The 20,292-nt window shown below is 44.5% G+C and overlaps 1 protein-coding gene across 5 annotated transcripts in view; it reads right to left on the reverse strand.

Annotated features, from left to right (window-relative positions):
* The window catches only part of PPP2R5D (protein phosphatase 2 regulatory subunit B'delta), a 63,188-nt gene that overhangs the window by 29,966 nt on the left and 12,930 nt on the right, over positions 1 to 20,292 (reverse strand). For all 5 annotated transcript variants that reach the window (XM_053313290.1, XM_053313289.1, XM_053313288.1 and 2 more), the window contains 3 exons: positions 11,503 to 11,710; positions 5,388 to 5,587; positions 3,965 to 4,075 (listed from right to left, as the gene is read on the reverse strand). In XM_053313290.1, coding sequence (XP_053169265.1) covers positions 3,965 to 4,075; positions 5,388 to 5,587; positions 11,503 to 11,710 — 519 coding nt within the window. The remainder of the gene's footprint in view (positions 1 to 3,964; positions 4,076 to 5,387; positions 5,588 to 11,502; positions 11,711 to 20,292) is intronic.

Raw genomic sequence — 20,292 nt, forward strand, 5'->3', positions numbered from 1 at the left:
TGATTGCTGCAATGTCATGTTAATAACCTTGCAAATTTCAAGCCAAAATGGCACAATAACAGGACAGGACCAAACCATATCCGTAAGTGTACCCTCATACAGATTACACCTCCAACATCTCGAAATCTGCAGACATTCTCTGTGATGTCCAATAAACACAGAATGAATGTTTCTGCTGCACTAGCCACATTTTGAGATCTAAAGAGGCATGTTTCACTGTCTTCAAAGCAACCTGCCATTGATTTAATAAGATAGAGTATTCAAGATCATTGTTCCAAAGATGTTGGATATAATCCCAATGTCTTAAAGTTCCTGGTAGAGCTTAGGTGCATCCAGTAGATGTTCCAGGTCTAGAGTTTCAGAAGCTACAATCATATCAGGACCAAAGAGCTACAGTGGGTATTGAAAAGAATCACCCCCTTTGATAGACCTTAAATTCTGGTTCCCTTACATCCTGAAATGAAAACACAAAGAAAATTCCCTTCACCAGCTGTACTTATCCAATGCAACCTATAACATCCAACTGAAAAACATCACAATTACAGTCCAGAAAAAGTGTCAGAAATAAAAAACAAGAATTACTGAGCTTGAAAAAGGATCACCCCCCCAATGTCAATATTTTGTTGAACCACCTTTTGCTTTAATAACAGCCTTGAATCTGTTGGGATACTTCTCTATCAACCTTGCACATCTAGACGGAGCAATATTTGCCCACTCCTCCATACAGAACTGTTCAAGTTCGGTCACATTGGATGGTAGGTGTTGGAAACTTAGTAATTGGAAAGTAATTGGAAAGTAATTGGAAACTTAGGCTGTATACAGATGTACATATCTGAGTGATAATCCTGCTGTGAATCTGAACTCATCCCATTTTGGCCAGCTGTACAAGCTTCCCAACTGAATTTCATTCAGGAGCAACTGGTTCTTCCTGTTTCCAGCAGAAGCCAGCTGTGCAGAAGCCTAACTGGCTGGCTCGTGTGGCAATCACAGAGCTACCTCCCTCCTTGCTCCTAGCTGGCTGTGCAGAGTACTGATTGGCTGACCCTTGTGACAATCATAAAGCCATTCCCCCTCCCCTATCCAGGCAAATGTCTCGGGGTGAAAAACACAGACACTAAAACAAGATGCCAAATTTACATTTAACTGGATAAACTTGCCAGACACTTGGAAAAACAAACAAGAAAAAAGCTGAAAGCCTGCCTAAAGCATGGAATACGAGCAGTGGGTGAAAATTAGCATGGGATTTTAGAACTAAGTAGGTGTGGGGGTAGGAAGTGGAGCTTGCCATGCAGCCTATATATATGCACCAGTTCCAGGGTGGATAAAAATAAATGGTTTTTTAAAAATAAATCAGATTTTTTAAAATTTAAATTGGATTTTTAAAAATAAAATGCTTTTTGAGGGGAAAAAATCTATCTAAAGATAGTTTTCTATTTAAGATACATTATAGTCTAAAGGTTATTCAGCATGAAATAAGGATTAGTTTTTAATTATGTAGCATGAGGCTGTATATATGCAATGTTTAAATTTTTTGGTAAATGAATTCCATTAATCCAGTCACAATGTCATGCTCTGTAAGATTATTTTGGGCAATTTTTCTATCCAGAAGAGGACCAAAAATGAAACCTTCATCTGGTTGTAAATATTAAGATTATACCAGCAAGAATGAGTAAAAAATAAATGAAAAAACAAACAAACCATGACTTAAATCTAGTCTTACTGATTTAAATAGTGATTTAAATCAAATCCACCCTGACCAGTTCCTATAGACTGCTATCTCTGTAAGCATCTCGAGTACCAAATCAACACCCTCTTATCACCGGCCAATAGTCAGGGATGATGAGAGAGTTGTAGACAACAAGAGCTAGAGGGCCGAAGCTGTGTAGCCCTGCTCTACTGTCTTTTCTGCCTGCCCAGCAGAGTGGCTCAACCTGGACGGCTATGGTCAGGGGGAGGAGCTTGGCTCCAGCACCAGAGACGGCAGGAGAGCTGGTCTTGCGGAAGCAAGCATGAATTGCCCCCTTTGCTAAGCAGGGTCTGTCCTGGTTTGCATTTGAATGGGAGATTATGTGCATGAGCTCTGCAAGGTATTCCCCTTAGGGGATGGGGCCGCTCTGGAAAGAACACCTGCATTCAGAATGGCAGTTGGAAAGGACCTCTTTCCACCCATCCCGGACCTGAGGATATGCAAGTCTAAACCCTTTAAATTGCGTGGTTTTTTCACATATACCGAGGTCGGGTGGCAATTACCTGACCGCGGATACGCCAAACCGCGGATGGTAGGTCCACGATTAACGGGGTTCTCCTGTATATAAACTGAATTAATAACAATAATCTACATGGACTGACAGCAGCTCTCCAGGGTTTCAGGCAGGAGTCTTTTCTGGCCCGACCTGGAGATGCCAGGTATTGAACTTGGGACCTTCTGCATTCAAAGCAGGTGCTCCCCTAATGTGCTATGTTTAGAAAAGTATAAGCATGCATATGTATTCAGTACTTGGTTTGGGCCCCTTTTGCAGCAATTACTGCCTCAATGCGGCGTGGCATGGATGCTATCAGCCTGTGGCACTGATGAGGTGTTATGGAAGACCAGGATGCTTCATTAGCGGCCTTCAGCTCTTCTGCATTGTTTGGTCTCATGTCTCTCATCCTTCTCTTGGCAATGCCCCATAGATTCTCTATGGGGTCAGGTCAGGCGAGTTTGCTGGCCAATCAAGCACAGTACACTGTATACTTTTCAGAGGTCCGATATTGTTCTATTCTTCAATCCTTGTCTTCTTGGTTCCATGTCATATTCTAATTTTCTGGGATTGTGGATTTGGGGTTTTCATGAGCTGTACGCCATGATCATCACAATTATAACAAATTAAGGCTTGACTTATCTCGCTTTGCATGTAATGTGTCTGTCTCATATATCAGTTTCACCTTTTAATTTGCATTACTGAAATTAATGGACTTTTGCACGATATTCTAATTTTCCGAGTTTCACCTGTATGATGGTTAACTAGGAGCTTATATCAGAAATCTGAAAAATATTTCCAGAAGGGTAACAAGAATAATTTTTAGAATTGAGTGGCTTTAGTGCAAAACAGTTCTTTAAAATGATAGAGAAGATACAAAATAGAAGATATGACAGAATGGGAATGAGTACTGTTGGCATGATGGAAAAAAACAAAAGGAAGGCAGGCATGTTGTATCACAGAGATGGGAGAGTTGATTGGCACAGGAAAGAGGAGCTGAAATTATGTCTCTAGAGAAAGCTTTTATCTTTCTTTTTCCAGTCAGCAAGAGAAGAGACATGTCACAGGACTGCTAAAGAAGTTGGTGGAAACGCAGGCAATTCATCTCAGCAAGAGCCTAAAATCAAAGATTAAAGACCTGCATTTTCATACTAGTTGGAGCAGCAATTCCACACTAGCACTAAGGGACTGACAGTGCGATCCTTTGCAGGTTTACTTGGAAGTAAAGCTCACCAAATTCAATCAGATTAGCAACCTAGGAAGCAAGCACCAGATTGCAACCCGAGGGGAACTTTGCAGCCGTCCTCACAGGTTCCACCTCCAATCCCTATGTAAGTGGCTCCACATAAAAGGCTAAAAACAGGTATCAAGGGAATTTATTAACCGAGCTTCTACTTGGAAAGATCAGTGTTTTATCTACTGTTTTCACTTTTAACTGCAGAATTTCTGCTTAGAGATATGCCTACTTCTTTTCTTTTATATGCAGAGTGGAAGAAGCTAGCCAGTTCTCCATTTTTGCAAAGGAGAACCTAAGAGGAATATGATCTAACAGCACATGATGCAGCAACCTTACTGAAGCTAAGCAGGTCTGGGTCTGGCCAGTGCCTGGATGGGAGACCACCTGGGAACCCTATATATGTCATCTTGAGTTCCATCAGGAAGAAAGGCATGCATAGAAATACCATAAATATATAGGTGGGAGATCCTACACTTTCCCCTCTTACCTGGAGATGTGGCCAAGCAGCTTCTAGCGTAGGTTCATCTTCCTCAGGGTCAAACTCTGCTCCTGTTGGATTGGATGATGGGGGAAGTGTCCGAAAGAGATTCACTGAAAACTGATAAGATATAACAGTAAAGTTGAGTGATTTCTGTGGAACACCACAATAGTTCAACCCAATGTCTTCTTATTAGGAAACACTACCCTTGGTAATTGTCCTCACAAGCGATCTCCACTCTGAAGCCTCAGAAAAAATTCCTGCAGGTCACAACACTAAAACCAGGGGCCATCCCATGAAATCGACTGCCAGGAAATTTAGGATGGCAAAGGAAGAACTTTTTCAAACAGTACATAATTAATCTATAGAATTCTCTGCCCCGGGACGTGGCGATGACTAATAGCTTGGATGGCTTCAAAAGGGACTTAGACAAATTCATGGAGAACTGGTCTATTAATGACAATTAGTCTTGATGATTATAGGATGCCCCTGAATACCAGTTACAGGGGATCAAGAGCAAGAGAGGGAGCATGCCTTATTTTCCTGCTTATTAGCTCCCCAGAGGCCCGAGGTCTAGCTAGTCCAGCATCCAGTTCTCCAGAATCGTCCATTAGATGCTCTGGGGAACTGGAGGATGGACTACATAGACCATGAGCCTGATCCAGCAAGGCTGCTCTTGTGTTCTTAGGTCAAAAGCAACCAGCATTCCTTTGCTATTCTCAATGAACAATTCTATGTCCACATTTCATGCTATTAATATCCCCCACTTTCAGCCTGTCAACAGGCAGCTCACGCTGTCAGACTGGCTGATGTTCATGCTAAATTTCTCCAATAACACACTGCTGTGCCAGGGGCACGGTTCCCTCCTGGTGCCAAGAGGGAGAAACACACATAGGTGAAAGTTTTTATCAAAGAAAGACAAAAAGACGTAAGGCTTCTTACATCCCTCTAAGCCAAAACTACCAGGAATCCTGGTAGGGGACGTGTTCCGGCGGGGGGCCGGGGCACCTGTGCACTGGTCCATGGTGAGATCCAGCTAGCATTCAAAGAAGGCTGTCTCTTTATACATGACTTTAAACAAAGCAAGTGACATAATACAGTTTTCTTGGCTTACATATCTATAATGAGTAAAAAGCAGGTGCTTAATGAGATGCAATTCATTGCTTGAAGTTTTTCATGGCAACTCTGATAAGAAGCTGCAGCCTCTGATAAGAAGCAGAGCTTGTAAAAACTGACCCACAGATGAACTTCTGAGACGGACACTAGAACTTCCCACTCCTCATAAATCAATGGTCTTCCGGTGGGTAAAACTGTCCCTTGCAGTGCACACGTCTCAACTGTGTAATTTTTAATGGAGGCACAGATCATGCATTTCTCTGTTTTTTAAATGCTTTAAGAACCGCAGCAAGAACAGAATGCAGGTCAATCTTACCATGATAACAGCTTCAGGATAAATGGCCTCTGTGACGACATCCCGGTTATGTGTGATGTACTCCACCATCTCATTGAGACCTGCTCGTTTCACCTCTTTGAACTTCAGGTCACTGAGCGGGTCAGAGACAAAGTCAAAGAGGACGCAGCATTGTCGTAACTTCTGGATGAAGAGCTCTTCCCGTTCATGAGGAGGCGCATCTAGGGGAGAGGGCAAAAGGCAAAAACGTTTCCTTTCTGTACCAATATGATGGACGCAGCTCATCAGACAGATACTGACATCTGTAGGCTGTGTTCTAGATTCCCCAGCCATCAGAACTCCAGTTGGCACAGACATGTGACAGACGGGATCTTTTCAGTTGTGGCACCCAGTTTATGGAACTCCCAGCCTCCTAAGAGCTGCCTGCCCATTTTGCTGCTGGGTGGCGGTGGTTGAAATAACTTTATTTCAATATTCATTTAACTTACATTGAGGGTTCTTCCCCCACCACCACCACCTTTTGTCGCCTGCACTGTTTTTCAGTTCATTCGCTTTATCATTACTTTATTACAAGTAATAATAAATGTATATGTATACATAAGCAATAATTGTGCATAATAAGCAAACAATAATAGATAAAATTATTCTTTTAATTTGCTTATGGTGCCATTTCTAGGGACATATTTTAATCGATTATAAGCCACCTTGTGGGCTTTGTTAGTCTAAAGGCAAGATATGGACTCCTGGAGGGATGAAAGGATGGTTATGCCAGGACGACGACTCCTCGCATTCCTTTAACGTCCCCTCTGCTCCACATAAACTCAGCGAAAGCAAGAGCAGTGGTTAAGCGAACCAGGCCTCCCTGGCCGACAGCTCTGTTCGTATCAGCTACGAACCACTGGATGACTTTAGGCAAGCGAGCCACTATCTCTCAGCTCCAGCCCCTTCCCACTCTTTAATATGGGGAAAATATTACATGGTTGTTTTAACAAATTACTGAGATAAAACACAAACAAGTTCTGAATACAGGAAAAGCACTGTATAAATGCTAAGCATTATCGCCATTTACCACCTGTCTTAACACAAGAGCCATCATTGCCCAAAGGTCCATCTAATCCAGGATTCCCAACCTTGAGTCTCCAGAGGTTGTTGGACTCCCACCATCCCCAGCCAGAATGGCGGCCACTGTAGCTGCGGATGATGCAAGTTACAGTCGAACGACATCTAAGGGCCCAACCTTGGAAACCCCTGATGTAATCCAACATTCTGCTGCCCTCAGGAGCCAGGTACATAAGAACATAGGAAGCTGCCTTATGCCAAGTCAGACCATTGGTCCATCTAACTCAGTAATGTCTAGATTAATGGGGCTCCTCCAAGGTTGCAGGCAGGAGTCTCTCTAAGCCCTATCTTGGAGAAGCCACGGAGGGAACTTGGAACCCCAGATGCTTTTCCCAGAGTGGCCCCATCCCCTAAGCAGGATATCTTACAGTGCTCACATGTAGTCTCCCATTCAAATGCAAACCAGGGGAGACCCTGCTTAGCAAAGGAGACAATTCATGCTTGCTACTACAAGACCAGCTCTCCTCCCCTGAAGGGGGGAGCCAGCCCCCTGCATTCAATGGAACTTGCTCCCAGGCTCTGATGAGCCTCCATAACTAGTGCAAATGATGGAACTTCCCAGGCTCCATCTTTTCTTTTTTCTTTGCTTTTTTTGCGAGGGTGGGGGGTGTTGAAATCTACCAGCCATACAGAAATGGCTGGTAAGTGGCCTTCACATCATTCCCCTCTCCACACCTTCTGCTATGCTTCCTCCTGCGCCTTGAGCAACACCTTGAACAATCCATTTTTTTCAAGTGGAACAGCCAATCTACTTCCTTCTCCTTCAGATCCCTCCTGCACGGCCAAATCCTGAATCCTCCCAAGTGACTCTCACTTTACTGAAGCATACTTGAGTTGCAACAGAACTTCCATTCCGTGATTTAATCCCAGCTGCCTTGCTCTTGTGCCGTTCCTATTAGTCTCAATGAGTCTCCTACATTGTGTCCCCTTCCCCATTTGCAATGAAGTGCAACATTCCGCACAGAATGTTTGTGCGGTGTGGACGGGCAAGGCAACTGGTAATGTCAGTAGCAGGATGGGCAACACAGGATTTGGGCAATGCTAAATTAAAGTTGTCAAATTAATTTCCAAAGACCCAAAACTGAGCAGCTTTGGACCAGTCAGGTTCCACAGGTTTCTTACATCACTGCCATACACCTGGTCCCAGGGTTAGGTTTTCCCCTCCTTTCTCTCCTGTGAAGACTGTTCTCTAGTTACAGTATAAACCATTTTTAACCTTCAGTAGCAGTCATGGGGCAAATTTCAACACCCTCTGAATATTTTGTGTACGTAAAAAAAAAAAAAAAAAAAAGCGATACAACTGTCCTTTTAGGAGATTGCCCCTGGCATCCCAGTAGACAATTTCCTCAGACATCATGTAGTTACTATACATGGTTTGGTCTCTATGGATAAACAAGTGCCCAAGATAACCTTCTACCCCAGGCATGACTTGGCTTTTCCTATTTGGATGCAAAAGTACCTCTGCCCCATCGTCATAAATGGACTAATGCCTGCTTATAGGACTTGTCTAGACAAGTCTGACCATCATTGGCAAATGTAGCTCAGAGGGCAAAGTTCATTCACACATGTTCTGGGGTCCTTGCTTTCACCTCGACGGCCTCACCTCACATCCTTCTTTGGCAAGATACCCCTCTGATGACCTTTCTGCTTCTAAGAGGTCATGCCACATCACTCCTACCTCACTTCTGGAGGAGAGCCTAGGATGTCACATGCTGTCCCCCGACATATAAATGAGAGTTTTGTGGCTCCTTTGGCACAAGGCACAACACAGCCGAGCAGGGAACTACACGATGAAGTCTGCTTCAACAGTAAGGATCTGATTTTCCCCTCCCAAACCTGTTCTCAATGATCCCCTGCATGTGTGGCATTCTAGCTGGGTAAGCATTCTGCTGCCTCCTCTGCAAGGTGGGAGGATAGAAACAATAATTTTTTGTTTCTTGACATACCTAGAGGATTAAAGTTACATAATTTATAGATGTTTAGATTGAATCTTTTAAAAAAGATTCAGGGTCCTCAAAACAGAGAGTACCCAGGTCCTCCGTTTACAGCAAGGGTATGCCAGATCTGTTCGATGAGAAGAGAACCCCCGCTCCCATCTTTTTGAAAGAGATCGTTTAGAGATGCCAGTTTCAACATACAAATCAACATAGGAACATAGGAAGCTGCCATATACTGAGTCAGACCATTGGTCTAACCAGCTCAGCATTGTCTGCACAGACTGGCAGTGACTTCTCCAAGGTTGCAGGCAGGAATCTCTCTCAGCCCTATCTTGAAGAAGCCAGAGAGGGAACTTGAAACCTTCTGCTCTTCCCAGAGCGGCTACATCCCCTGAGGGGAATACCTTACAGCACTCACACTTCTAGTCTCCCATTCATATGCAACCAGGGCAGACCCTGCTTAGCTAAAGGGACAAGTCATGCTTGCTACCACAAGACCAGCTCTCCTCTCTAAGGAAAATCAATGCTAAGACTTTATCATCTCTGCAGAAATACAACTAACCCAGAACTTGCAGCAGAGGGCTCAAATGACATTAAGCAAACTATAAAAAATGACTCCAAAGCAATCAAGGTTTATCCTCATACAACAGGATTCACTTAAACTACATTTAATTATACTTAACAGCCTTTCTTCCACCAGGGAACAGAGTGACCCCAAAATGCAGGAGCACACTTGAAAATCCCAGCGCATGAGACCCCCAAGTGCAGAGTAGAGATGTGCGAAATGGTCCGGTTCAAACAGCGGTTTGACTCGAACCAGTTCAAGTGGCCCAGGTTCAAACTGGAACAGTCCCCAAAAAAGGAGTGCCGGTCCAAGTTCAGACCGGCCCTGGTTCAAACCGGACCGGTTCAGAGTTCTACTAACAAGGAATTTGATGGGGATTCTCGTTTACCAGTAAAGGGGCAGGGGGACTTCCTTAGGGCTAAAGAGGCAGGAGGAAAGTCAGGAGTACTTACAAGAACAACTGGCGGTGGAGGGGGAGGCTGCGGGATCTGTTGTGGGGGGGGCTCCTCCAGAGGAGTCCAGCCTAAACTTGCATGGTCACACCAATAGCCATGGCCTTTGCACATGTGAGGAGGCCCAAACCAGGCTGGAGACATCCCAAACTGGGCCAACACCAGCCTGGGCTACTCTGGGGAGGCCAGGGGGGTGAGGGCAACTGCCGCCACCCCCCTCCCTGCCACCAATTGTTCTTGTAAGTACCCCTGACTCCCCTCCCACCCCCTCTAGCCCCAGGGAAGCCCCTCTCACCCCTTTACTATTCACCAGATTCCCCTGTAGACCCCCAAACTGGTCCACAAACCAGTTCAAACCAGGACCAGAACGGTCCGGTTCAAATGCAAACAAAACCAAACAAACCAACCAGTTCCATGCACAACCCTAGTGTAGCGTCCTAAGGACTTACACAGAAATGAGGTTTCCAGGCCATGGCCAGATAGGTTTCCACCAAGACCCAAAATACAGTTCCTCCATTCCCTTTCCTCTCAGCTGTAAAATGCAACATTACTTCATTTGCATACTATATATCCTGGGCACAGAATTTGGCTTTCCTTGGTGCAAAATTTGTACAGTAATGCAACTACAGAGTACATATTTGCCCTGCTTCTGTAACCTGAAGGGAGAACAACTGCGATGGTGTGGATTTCCCACCTCCGAAGGACAGCTTGTTAGAAAGATTAACTATCCTAAGAGTTAGCAGAGTGAGACATGATGCCTTCCCATACTGAGCACTTGCTTTTCCTGCCAGCACCACAGCCACTTAAGTCAGCATGACTCTCAGCTGAATCAACCCTAATTTTATCCGTAGAAACCTTGCAGGCCGGCATGCAAACTAACCAGCTGCAGCTTCCTAGCTCACATGCTCCTAAACCAGGCCTTGACCATTTTTCTTTGGATCTAGGAGCCAGCCCCCAAAATTCAAGCCAGACAACGGACACTTGGCAAAATTATTTGGACTGAGTGATGGACACTGTGGAGCGGGAGGGTAAACAGGCTTCTCTTTATCCCCTTTACAAGTAACTTTTAGAACAGAAACAGGCTGTGCATGCTCCTGTTTCGCGATTGTGCACGAGAAGAAAAGCAAGGTCGGAGGGGAAGGAAGTGCTCGTCTGGGAAAGAGGAGCTGGGTCAGAGGGCACCTTCCTACCCAGCTTTTGCACCCAGCACTTTACCGAGGTAGGAGGAATCACCACCACCCAACTTAGCTCCTCTCTCCCCGGAGATCACTTCCTCCCCCTCCTACCTTGCTGTTTTCCCTCGCACACGATCACACAACAGGAGTGCACGCAGCTCCTGATCCAGGGTAGGACACTTGTCCTACCCTAGTTGTAATAATGTGAAAGGCCTTTAGTAACTCTACCTCTGAATATCCTAGTCTAGGAGCTGGTCTTGTGGCAGCAAGCATGAATTGTCCCCTTTGCTAAGCAGGGTTAGCATTTGAATGGGATGCATGTATGAGCCCTGCAAGATATTCCCCTCAGGGGATGGGGCCACTCTGAGAAGAGCACCTGCAGGCTTGCGTGCAGAAAGTTCCAAGTTCCCTCCCTGGCATCTTCAAGATAGGGCTGAGAGAGACTTCCGCCAGCAACTTTGGAGAAGATGCTGCCAGTCTGTGTAGACAATACTGAACTAGATTGTCTGCCTCAGTATATGACAGCTTCCTAGGTGGCGTGGTTAAATTTCTAGCTGCCTTGGTTCCTTAGGATTTGTCAAGCCTTGCCCTCAACCCCTTTATTGATGGATTGATTGTTCAATTTCTATACTGCCTTTCACAAAGCATCCCAAGGCGGTTTACAAATGTTAAAATACAATAAATGGTTTAACATGCGTACATCAGAGGAGGGTGGGGTGGGGAAATGCTTGGCTATTGGCATGACATAAATGCATTGGGCCTTGCAATTTCCCTCCTCAGGCAGCCTCCGCCCCTCCCTTTTTCTTTCTCGCTCAGCCGCAGAAAAGCCACCCCTCCCTCGGTTATCATGGCTAGCCCCGCCCCTGTTGCTACTCTCACCCTTCTCACCTTTAAGGGCAGGGAGCTTTTGAAGCTCCCGGTTTTTGCTCAAGTTGAAGCGAGAGGAGCTCTGCCGTCGCTCCTTCTTTACAATCTGGGGTCCTCCTGAATATTTGATCTTATTCAGCTGTGTGGGTGGAGGAGTGCTGTTGCTGGGGCGCTTGTTGGAGGTCTGTTGCTGCTGCTGTTGCTGCGGCTGTTGTTGTTGTTGCTGGACCTGAAGACACAAGAGTAAAAACCCAACAATGTAGATCTAGATCTGGGCTTGATAATACTGGGGGGAAGTATGCAGGGTTGTTGTTTTTTTAAAAACATATATTTTTAAAAAGCATATACATAAATATTATACACACACAAAATTTATGAACACAACATTAACAAATTCAAAACTCAAACTGACACATGCTACACAAACAGTAAGATAATTTTAGACAACACAGAGAGAGAGAGCTTTATCCCATTAGATCAAGATTCATTTGATTCATTTAAAAAAAACCAGATTTTTTTAACAGCTTTGCAAAATATAAATACTCGCCTGCAATCTTTCTGGTCTCTTATTCTTAATCCTGTCAACATTTTTTGTTGTTGCTTAAAGTAGACATGTAACCAGAAAAGCATAAATGTGACAAGGATTTAGGGTTGCCTTGATAGATTCTGACAATTTGTATTGAATTAAAAGATCCCAGATTTTGTCAAACCAAGATCTAACTGAAGGAGGTCTGTTGTTCTTCTCAACCTGGAATTAAACCCCTCTGGAAGTACTACTGGAAAGTTCTAACACAGAGTTTGGAAGCACTGCCATATACTGTCACTTTGAGTCACATCTCATCATTGGTATGAATACCCCTAATCTGTTGTACCTGCAAAGCAGAAGTGTTGTGTATTATTTGCAATATTTATTTATTTTATTTATATACCGCCCTTCCATGGATCACGGCGGTTTACATCAAAATACAAACAAACAATTAAAATCAAATCAAATCAATTAAACAATTAAAATATTGTAACAGTTCTACTTCATCATCAAGACCCCATGCTGTCTAAATAGAAAAGACCTTCCCTTCTCATAAGAGTTCAAAATACAGAAGCCCATTACAATCTTCTCAACTTACTATATTTACTTGAATCAAAGTCTAGGGTTTTCCCAAGTTTTTTACTATTAGAAATCAAGTGGTAGTCTTAAATTCAGAGTCCTGTTCCTTTTGAGTAAATACAGGTATAATCTCTATTTACCCTCTACTTTTTAAGGGGGTCATCTTAAATTTAGAATCATCTATTCTATTTGAGTAAATACAGTAGAGTCAATGGGATTTGCTGAATCCAAAAATACCCTTTGTAACAAAGCATCCCTGAAACTTGGAAATATCCTTAATAATGCTCTGGCGTTCTAACCTCCTAGCCTTTTTCCTTTTGCAGAGTTCCCTCTAACTAGTTAGTTAAGAGCCTGATAAAGCTCAAAACCCCAGAGGTCCACGATGCCTAGGTTATCAAATAATGTCTTTATTGGTCCCAGACAACCTTGTTTCTGTTCCAAGTATGTTACCTGTAAAGGGGTTAAAGAGAAGCCTGTTTAAGAACATAAGAACAGCCCTACTGGATCATGCCCAAGACCTATCTAATCCAGCATCCTACTTCACCCTCTGGCCCACCAGATGCCTCTGGGGAGCCAACAGGCGAGAGGTGAGGGCATGCTCTATCTCCTGCTGTTGCTCCCCTGCAATTGGCATTGAGAGGCATCATCACCTCTGAAGCTGAAGGTGGCACACAGGCACCAGACAAACCACCAGGTGGCCTACAGCCTACAGACATTTACCCTCCCTCTCCACAATGTCTAAGTCCAGTTAAGTAATCTTGTTAAATGTTCATTGTCTGGCTCCCAAATTTTGGGGCTGGCTCCTAGATCCAAAGAAAATTAGTCAAGGGCCTGAGTTAAGTCTACACCACAGAGTTCAAGAGCAAACGCCAAGCAATAAGGGGTCATTCCCTGAAAGTGGGCACAGCAAATTCATCCAATCTCACAACTAGTTCTGTTCCTAAAACAAAATATTTTCAGTGAAGGAAGTCTAAGCAGAGCTTCCATAGATTTTAACATTGGTCCATCTAATTCAGTACTGTCTACACCAGGCCTGCTCAACTTAGGCCCCCCAGCTGTTTTTGAACTACAGTTCCCATAATCCCCAGCCACAGTGGCCAATAGCTAGGGATTATGGGAATTGTAGGCCAACATCTGCAGGAGGGCCGAAGTTGAGCAGCCCTGGTCTACACTGACTGGCCGTGACCCTACCTGGCGATGACAGGGACAGAACCTGGGACCATCTTCATAAGCTATGGCCCCTTCTCACGATTCAACGGGATGCAAGTAGTGATTCCCTCCCTATGATCTTGATTTCAAGCAAACCACAAGTTTGCCCTTTTGTCTGAACCAGCACAATACTGTTTGTGCTTGGCCTGCAAACCAGTATTTGATCCTAGCTCTCTATCTTGATTTGTAGGGGAAGCAAATCAGAGTTTGCCAGTTCAGATAAAACCATAGCCTGAAGTTATTCTGAGCCACCTCTCAACAGTGGACTAAATGTTGGGATAGAAATTAAGATTATTATTTATATATATACCCTGCTAACTTGGCAAAGAGGCACCTTTTACCGTGGTGATTCTCTTTATTTAGCAGGGGGAGAGTAACTGGCCCTGTCCACCCCCAGCACATTACCTCCAGCGACTCTTGCTGGTGTCTATCTTGTGTTTCATTTTAGATTGTGAGCCCTTTGGGGACAGGGAGCCATCTTATTTGTTTGTTATTTCTCTATGTAAACCGCCCCGAGCCATTTTTGGAAGGGTGGTATAGAAATTGAATTATTATTATTATTATTATATTGCTTTTCATTTTTAAAAACACCAACGTTCTCAAAATGGTTTACACAGAAAAAAAATAATACAAAGATTCTCCCCTGACCTCAAAGCCCTCAAAATCTAAAAAGAAACATAAGGGAGATGCCAGCAACAGTTAGTGGAGAAAGATGCTGTGCTGGGGGGGACCGGGATCTGTACTTCACAGAAACAGTTCACCCACCAGAAGCTAGCTTCTACAGGGTCTTCTACTAGAAGACTTCTTTGCTATTTGGCTTTCTTTTGTTTTTTTTCATGGACACACACACACAAGCATACTACCATCTAGCAATCTAAGACGTACCTGTCGCTAATCCCATGTGTGGCAGCTCTCACGAGAGTTTGCGAGCAAGTTGCCAGGAAAAAGTGAATGGGCAGGGAACGAGCCGAGGATGGACCGGTGAGGGAATGCGGTGGCGGGGTAAGCACTGAGGACAGATGGGCGAGAGAAAGCGGTGGCGGGTGGGAAATGGTGGGGAGAGAAAGTGGCGGGCAGGCAGGCGGCCCGAAATGGGCCAAGAACCAGGGGCAAACTAGAGGCGCAAATGCTCTGCACCCAGAGCAGCTAGTATGTTTTATTTATACTAAGCATTTCAGAAGCAATCTTAATGACTGACAGTGTTCTTTCCTCCCAAGGTGTAATGATTCGGGATGTGCACGAAGGAGTTTTTTTGCCAAAGCTACTCTCTCTTGAAAAATAGTGAAGCTCATTTCCACAGGCAGCGATACCAACATTGGGTATTATTCAGTGTTAACGCACACGCAATACTTTTTAATGGATACAGGTGACACATTCAGCTGAGAGTCAGTCATCAAGTGATGAGCGACCAATGTATGTGACTCAGCCTTAAGTGCAACTGAATTCAGCCTTTGCAGCTTGCTACAAGATGAAAAAATAGTTGTCTGAGAGGCATTTTCACATTTACAAACAGGGGGTCATCTTAAAGCAAAATGGAGTAAATGGATGAAATAGAAAACTGATTCGAGAAAAGAAGAACCGTATTGCACAGAAAATACCAATCATAGTTTCCTGTTGGCTGCACTGTCAGGACTCAGAAGGGAACAGAACTCAAGAGAAGCCAGAGGACAACAAGATCTTTCCAGAGAATTGCAAGGTTTTCCCACTCATACAAAACAGACTGGAGGTGGACTAAATGGATTGTAATGACTGCATTGTGAAGGCAGCAGCTGACAGCTCTATGAACTGATATGTGGTCAAGCAAGCTATCACTTGGTTTTTCTAACAAAAACTGGACTCCTCCTTCAAATCCTTTGCTTTCCCCCCCTAAGTGCCACTCTCACTTCTGAAGATGCTGAAATGCAAGGCTCCCAGCATCAGCTACATTGCAGTCTCCCCTTTCAACATTCTCCCTCACACCCACCTTGGGGCCCTCATCCACTGCTCTTTTCAAACCTGCTTTTATTTCCCTTGTGCTGAACTCTCCTTGGCTGTACTCTCCTTCAGAACTAATTAGGAGTCTTCTGGTGTTGATCCACCCAAAAGCCACTGAGAGAAAAATCAACAAAGTATTGGTAAGCCGGTCACAGTACAGAATTCTTTCTACAGGCAGCTTCCTTGCTTTGAACATTTCTCCCTTCAGATATTCAAACCCAAGATTCAAACCCAAAATTGTCTTGGGAGGGAATTTAAGAAGGCAGCTTCTCATAATAATAGACTCTCAGAGAGAATTAATCACCCCATTAATTGAAAAGCTACCTAGTCGTTCTAATGAATTTCATATTTCCTGGCTTTTGTCTAATCAGAACATTGAAACAATGTATAAGAAACCTAGGTTCTGCATGGCTGTTTGTAGAATTCGTCATCAAATTAAGTAAGAACTACTCCCCCCTTTTTTCCTTTTACTAGTTATTTTGATTTTAAATGTGTTTTCAGTTTTATGTATAAAAAAGATTGGTTGCTGACTAGAATATAGTTATGGATCGATTGATCTCATAACAATAAAGAGCATACTACTACAGCAGGAAGCAGAGTTTGTAGAAGAGGGAGAGAAAAGCTGCTAGGTATCAGCACACCTCTGACAATCAAATCCAGTCGTACAGGTAAGGTCAACAGACAAAGACACACACAAAGTGATATAGGAGAACAGACAAAGAAGTCTACGCAGGAACGGCTGCAAACCCACCCACCGCCTCTCCAGAAGCCTGGCAAACAAGAAAGCAGGGGAGATTATACGGTACTGGTATAAACAAATATATTAAAGAAAGGGCCAGGATTTTAAAGGATTTTAAAGGAGACCTAGCAATGCCAGATGAAAAACGAGCTCAGAAACCGAGCAGAATGCAAACACCGGCCCATTCCTGAATGCTGCCCTCGTTTTTTTGCAACACAGGCGAAGTGGCTGAAGCTGGCAGAACTTCCACTGGATTCCCTCCAGCCGCTCCGAGTTCATGGCTTGCTTCGCAAATCCGATCCTTAGCAACTCGCAGGTCAATTCAAAACACGGCAATAAAGAAGCTTCAGAAAGAGGGAGCTTTCCCTATGGGCTGAGCCCTCCCCTGCAGAGGAAGATGGAGAAAGCATACCAGGGTCCACGTGAGGCAGCGAAAAGCTGAAAGCAGGGAAGCGGTGGGGAGAAATGGAGTGAGAGCGGCTCTAAGAAGCGGGGGGGGGGGGGGCACACAGATGCCCTGGTCCCTGGGCCAGGAAAATACTGTGGGAAGCAAGGGTACAACACAATGTTTTCCAAAGACATTTGAAATGGATGGCATATGCCTCCTTTCTTCTGCCTAGCACTTGCTTCCCGCCTCCCTCACAAGGGCCCTGCGGAGTCCTGCCAGCCCACAAGACCACCGATTGAATATTAAGAGGGTCTTGCCACAGTCAGTCCATTGTAAGTCTGAAGAGGGCCTGTGCCACTTTTCCTACTCATCCTTTCCAGCTACAGTGTATTAAAGAAGGAGAGAAACCTTGCCTCAAACTGTCACTTGGGGAGTTAAGAAAAAACAAATCACACATCCCCCTCAAAAAAAAAATCACTACTAAGCTATGGCTCATTAAAGGATTTCTGTTAAAATCACACCACGAAAACAGTCTGTACAAGCAAGGTAAAGGGGCTAACTTTCAGTATTTTGCCTTTTCTAAAAGTTCTTGCATTTATGTTGCTCTACTTTAATCAGCAGGGAAATACTTGACTAACAAGCAGAAGGTTGCCAGTTCGAACCACCCCCCACCCCGCTGGTGTGTTTTGCAGACTATGGGAAACACCTACATCAGGCAGCAGTGATATAGGAAGATGCCGATAGGCATCATATCATACTGCGTGGGAGATGGAAATGGGAAACCCCTCCTGTATTCTGCCAAAAGAAAACCACAGTGCTCTGGGCGCCAGGAGTCGAGATCGACTTGACGACACACTTTACCTTTATTTTAATCACAAATGTGCTCAACACAAGGCTTGTTGACTAAAAAGCCCCAGTTATGAGAGCAAGAGAGACCAAAGCGTCTCCTTTTGCATCATTCATCCTGTGGTGGGATGAATGCAATCTGAAAAGAGATTCTAGGTGCAATGAAAGCAGCTGTGATGAAGCTGTAAACCAGCACTTCTGGACAGAACAGGTGGGCAAGCTTCACGCTTGCAGGATTACTTTGATTTTTACTAGAACCCCCGTCATTCACCAACTGGAGCCAGATGCAAAATAATGGCTTGGGTGTGTGTGTGTGTGTGTGTGTGTGTGTGTGTGTGTGTGTGTGTGTGTGGACAGTCACTGAGAATTAAGGAGCAGGGTGCCTCTGAGCACATGTTTGGCCCAGGGATTTGTTCTTAACATCAGACCTGAGCTTGAAGTCCTTTCACAAAAACTTACTCATGGTTCCCCCCGCCCTGCAGGTGATCATCATTTCAGCATCTTAATTTACAGGGCAAAAAACAAAACCCTTTTTGAGATTGCAATTGTTAAACCATTAGGAGTCGGAAATCCTCACCCATCTATGGCAAACCACCCAGCATTCTACAATCACACAGTTCTCAGGATCCCACTGTTCCTGCTGCCCACCCCAGGGCAGAAGACCAGAAGACGCAGCAAAGGACTCTTCAGCTCTCACAGGTGAAGAGATTTCCACTCCATTCTCTAGAAAGGAACTGCTGGAGCCATCCCTACTGGCTTGTGGGGGGGGGGAGGTGCAGAAAATATTGCTTTTTAACAGAAAGCTATGACTGACTAGGACTACCAATATTTATGTGCTGCTTTTCAACAGAAGTCCTCAAAGTGGTTTCATAGAAAAATAATAAATAGAAGCGTCAGAAGAACGTTTTGCATCATGGCCTGCAGCTGCCTATGTGCCTAAGTACATTCCATTTGTCCACTAAGAGTTCTAAAAGCTTGAAATGCATTGGCACAATTCTATTGCAAGACTTTTGAATGTTTTGTGGTTTTTCACTATGTTATCTCTCCATTTGCAGGTTGGGGCAGTCCTGTTTCTATTTGTTCTTTCCGAGAGCTTCAGCAGAGTGGGATAGCCCTGGTCCTGTGACACTGGTGAGCCGCTGACAGACAGAGTAAACAGTACTGTCCTTAAACACAGTATAAGGCAGCTTCATATTGAGCTTAAAAATGGTCGAGTGGCATAGGAACTGCTTTATATGGAATCAGACCTTTCTAGCTCATAGGAAAAATGAGCTAGAAGGCCTATGCATGTGTAGGAGGAGGATGCTCTGATGATAACGCATACTCTTGAATGGGGTTGTAGGAAGAAGAATACAGTAATCGTGTGTGAGTGGGAGAGAGAGAGACATAGCAAGCTGACTTACAGTGTTCCCTCTAAGGCGTGAGCACATATAAGTTTTTTGATGTCCGCTCAGTTAATTTTAGATCCCGCTCAGGTTGAATCTAGAAAGTCCCACTCTGAATATGTGCGCGCGCACACTGACTTGATACTGCCACCCAGAACAAAACTCCTTCCGCACACAGATGAAAAAAATTAGAGAGAACACTGCTGCCTTATACCAAGTCAGGCCATTGGTCCATCTAGCTCAGTATTATCTACACAGACTGGCAGCAGCTTCTGCCAAGGTTGCAGGCAGGAGTCTCTCTCAGCCCTATCTGAAGCTGCCAGGGAGGGAACTTGTAACTTTCTGCATGCAAGCAGGCAGATGCTCTGCTGAGAGAAGCCCCATCCCCGAAGGAAGTATCTTAAGAGTGCTCTCACCTGCATTCTCCCATTCAAGTGCAAACCAGGGTACACCCTTCTTAGCAAAAGGGACATGCTTTACCAGAAGACCAGCTCTCCTTCCACATCGTCTGCTCTTACTGGCAAGTGTCTCTCTGAGATTTCAGGCAGGAGTCTTTCCCAGCTCTACCTGGAGATGCCAGGGACTGAACCTGGGACCTTCTGCATGCCAAGCAGACACTCTTCCCCTCAACTATGTTCCCCTCCACCATAAGACAGCTTCACATAAAGGTGGGTTTGAAAGAGAGGGGCTAACTTTCTGGTGCAGCATGGTGGCTACAAACCCAGAACTCCCCAGATTAAATCTTACCTCTGCCGTTAACTCACTAGATGGCCATAGGCAAGCCACACCCAGTCAGCTCCCCATAATTTTACTCACTTGCCTGACAGGGTTGCTAGAAGGATAAGAAGAGAATGCATGCAAAGTGCTTTGAACAAGAACACTACATAAATGCTAAGTATTCCTGAGCTAAAGCAAACCCTTCAGCAGGGCTACATGCATGCCACAATTCCTCTAAAATGCAGGAAACATGCGGAATGCAGTTCTAAGCAGAGAACTGAGCTGCAGAGAACCTCAGCTTTCCCTTTAAAAGCAGAGTAGGTTATGGCTGTGAGGATATGCCTGAAAATATGAGAGCAAAGCCTCCTGAAATCTCACCAAGGCACTGTTGGCTGAATAAAATTCCCAGTGGTCAGAGAGCAAGGCTTCTATACTGTATGTTACTCCT

The sequence above is a fragment of the Hemicordylus capensis genome, chromosome 1, assembly GCF_027244095.1.
Source record: "Hemicordylus capensis ecotype Gifberg chromosome 1, rHemCap1.1.pri, whole genome shotgun sequence".
Taxonomy (NCBI): domain Eukaryota; kingdom Metazoa; phylum Chordata; class Lepidosauria; order Squamata; family Cordylidae; genus Hemicordylus; species Hemicordylus capensis.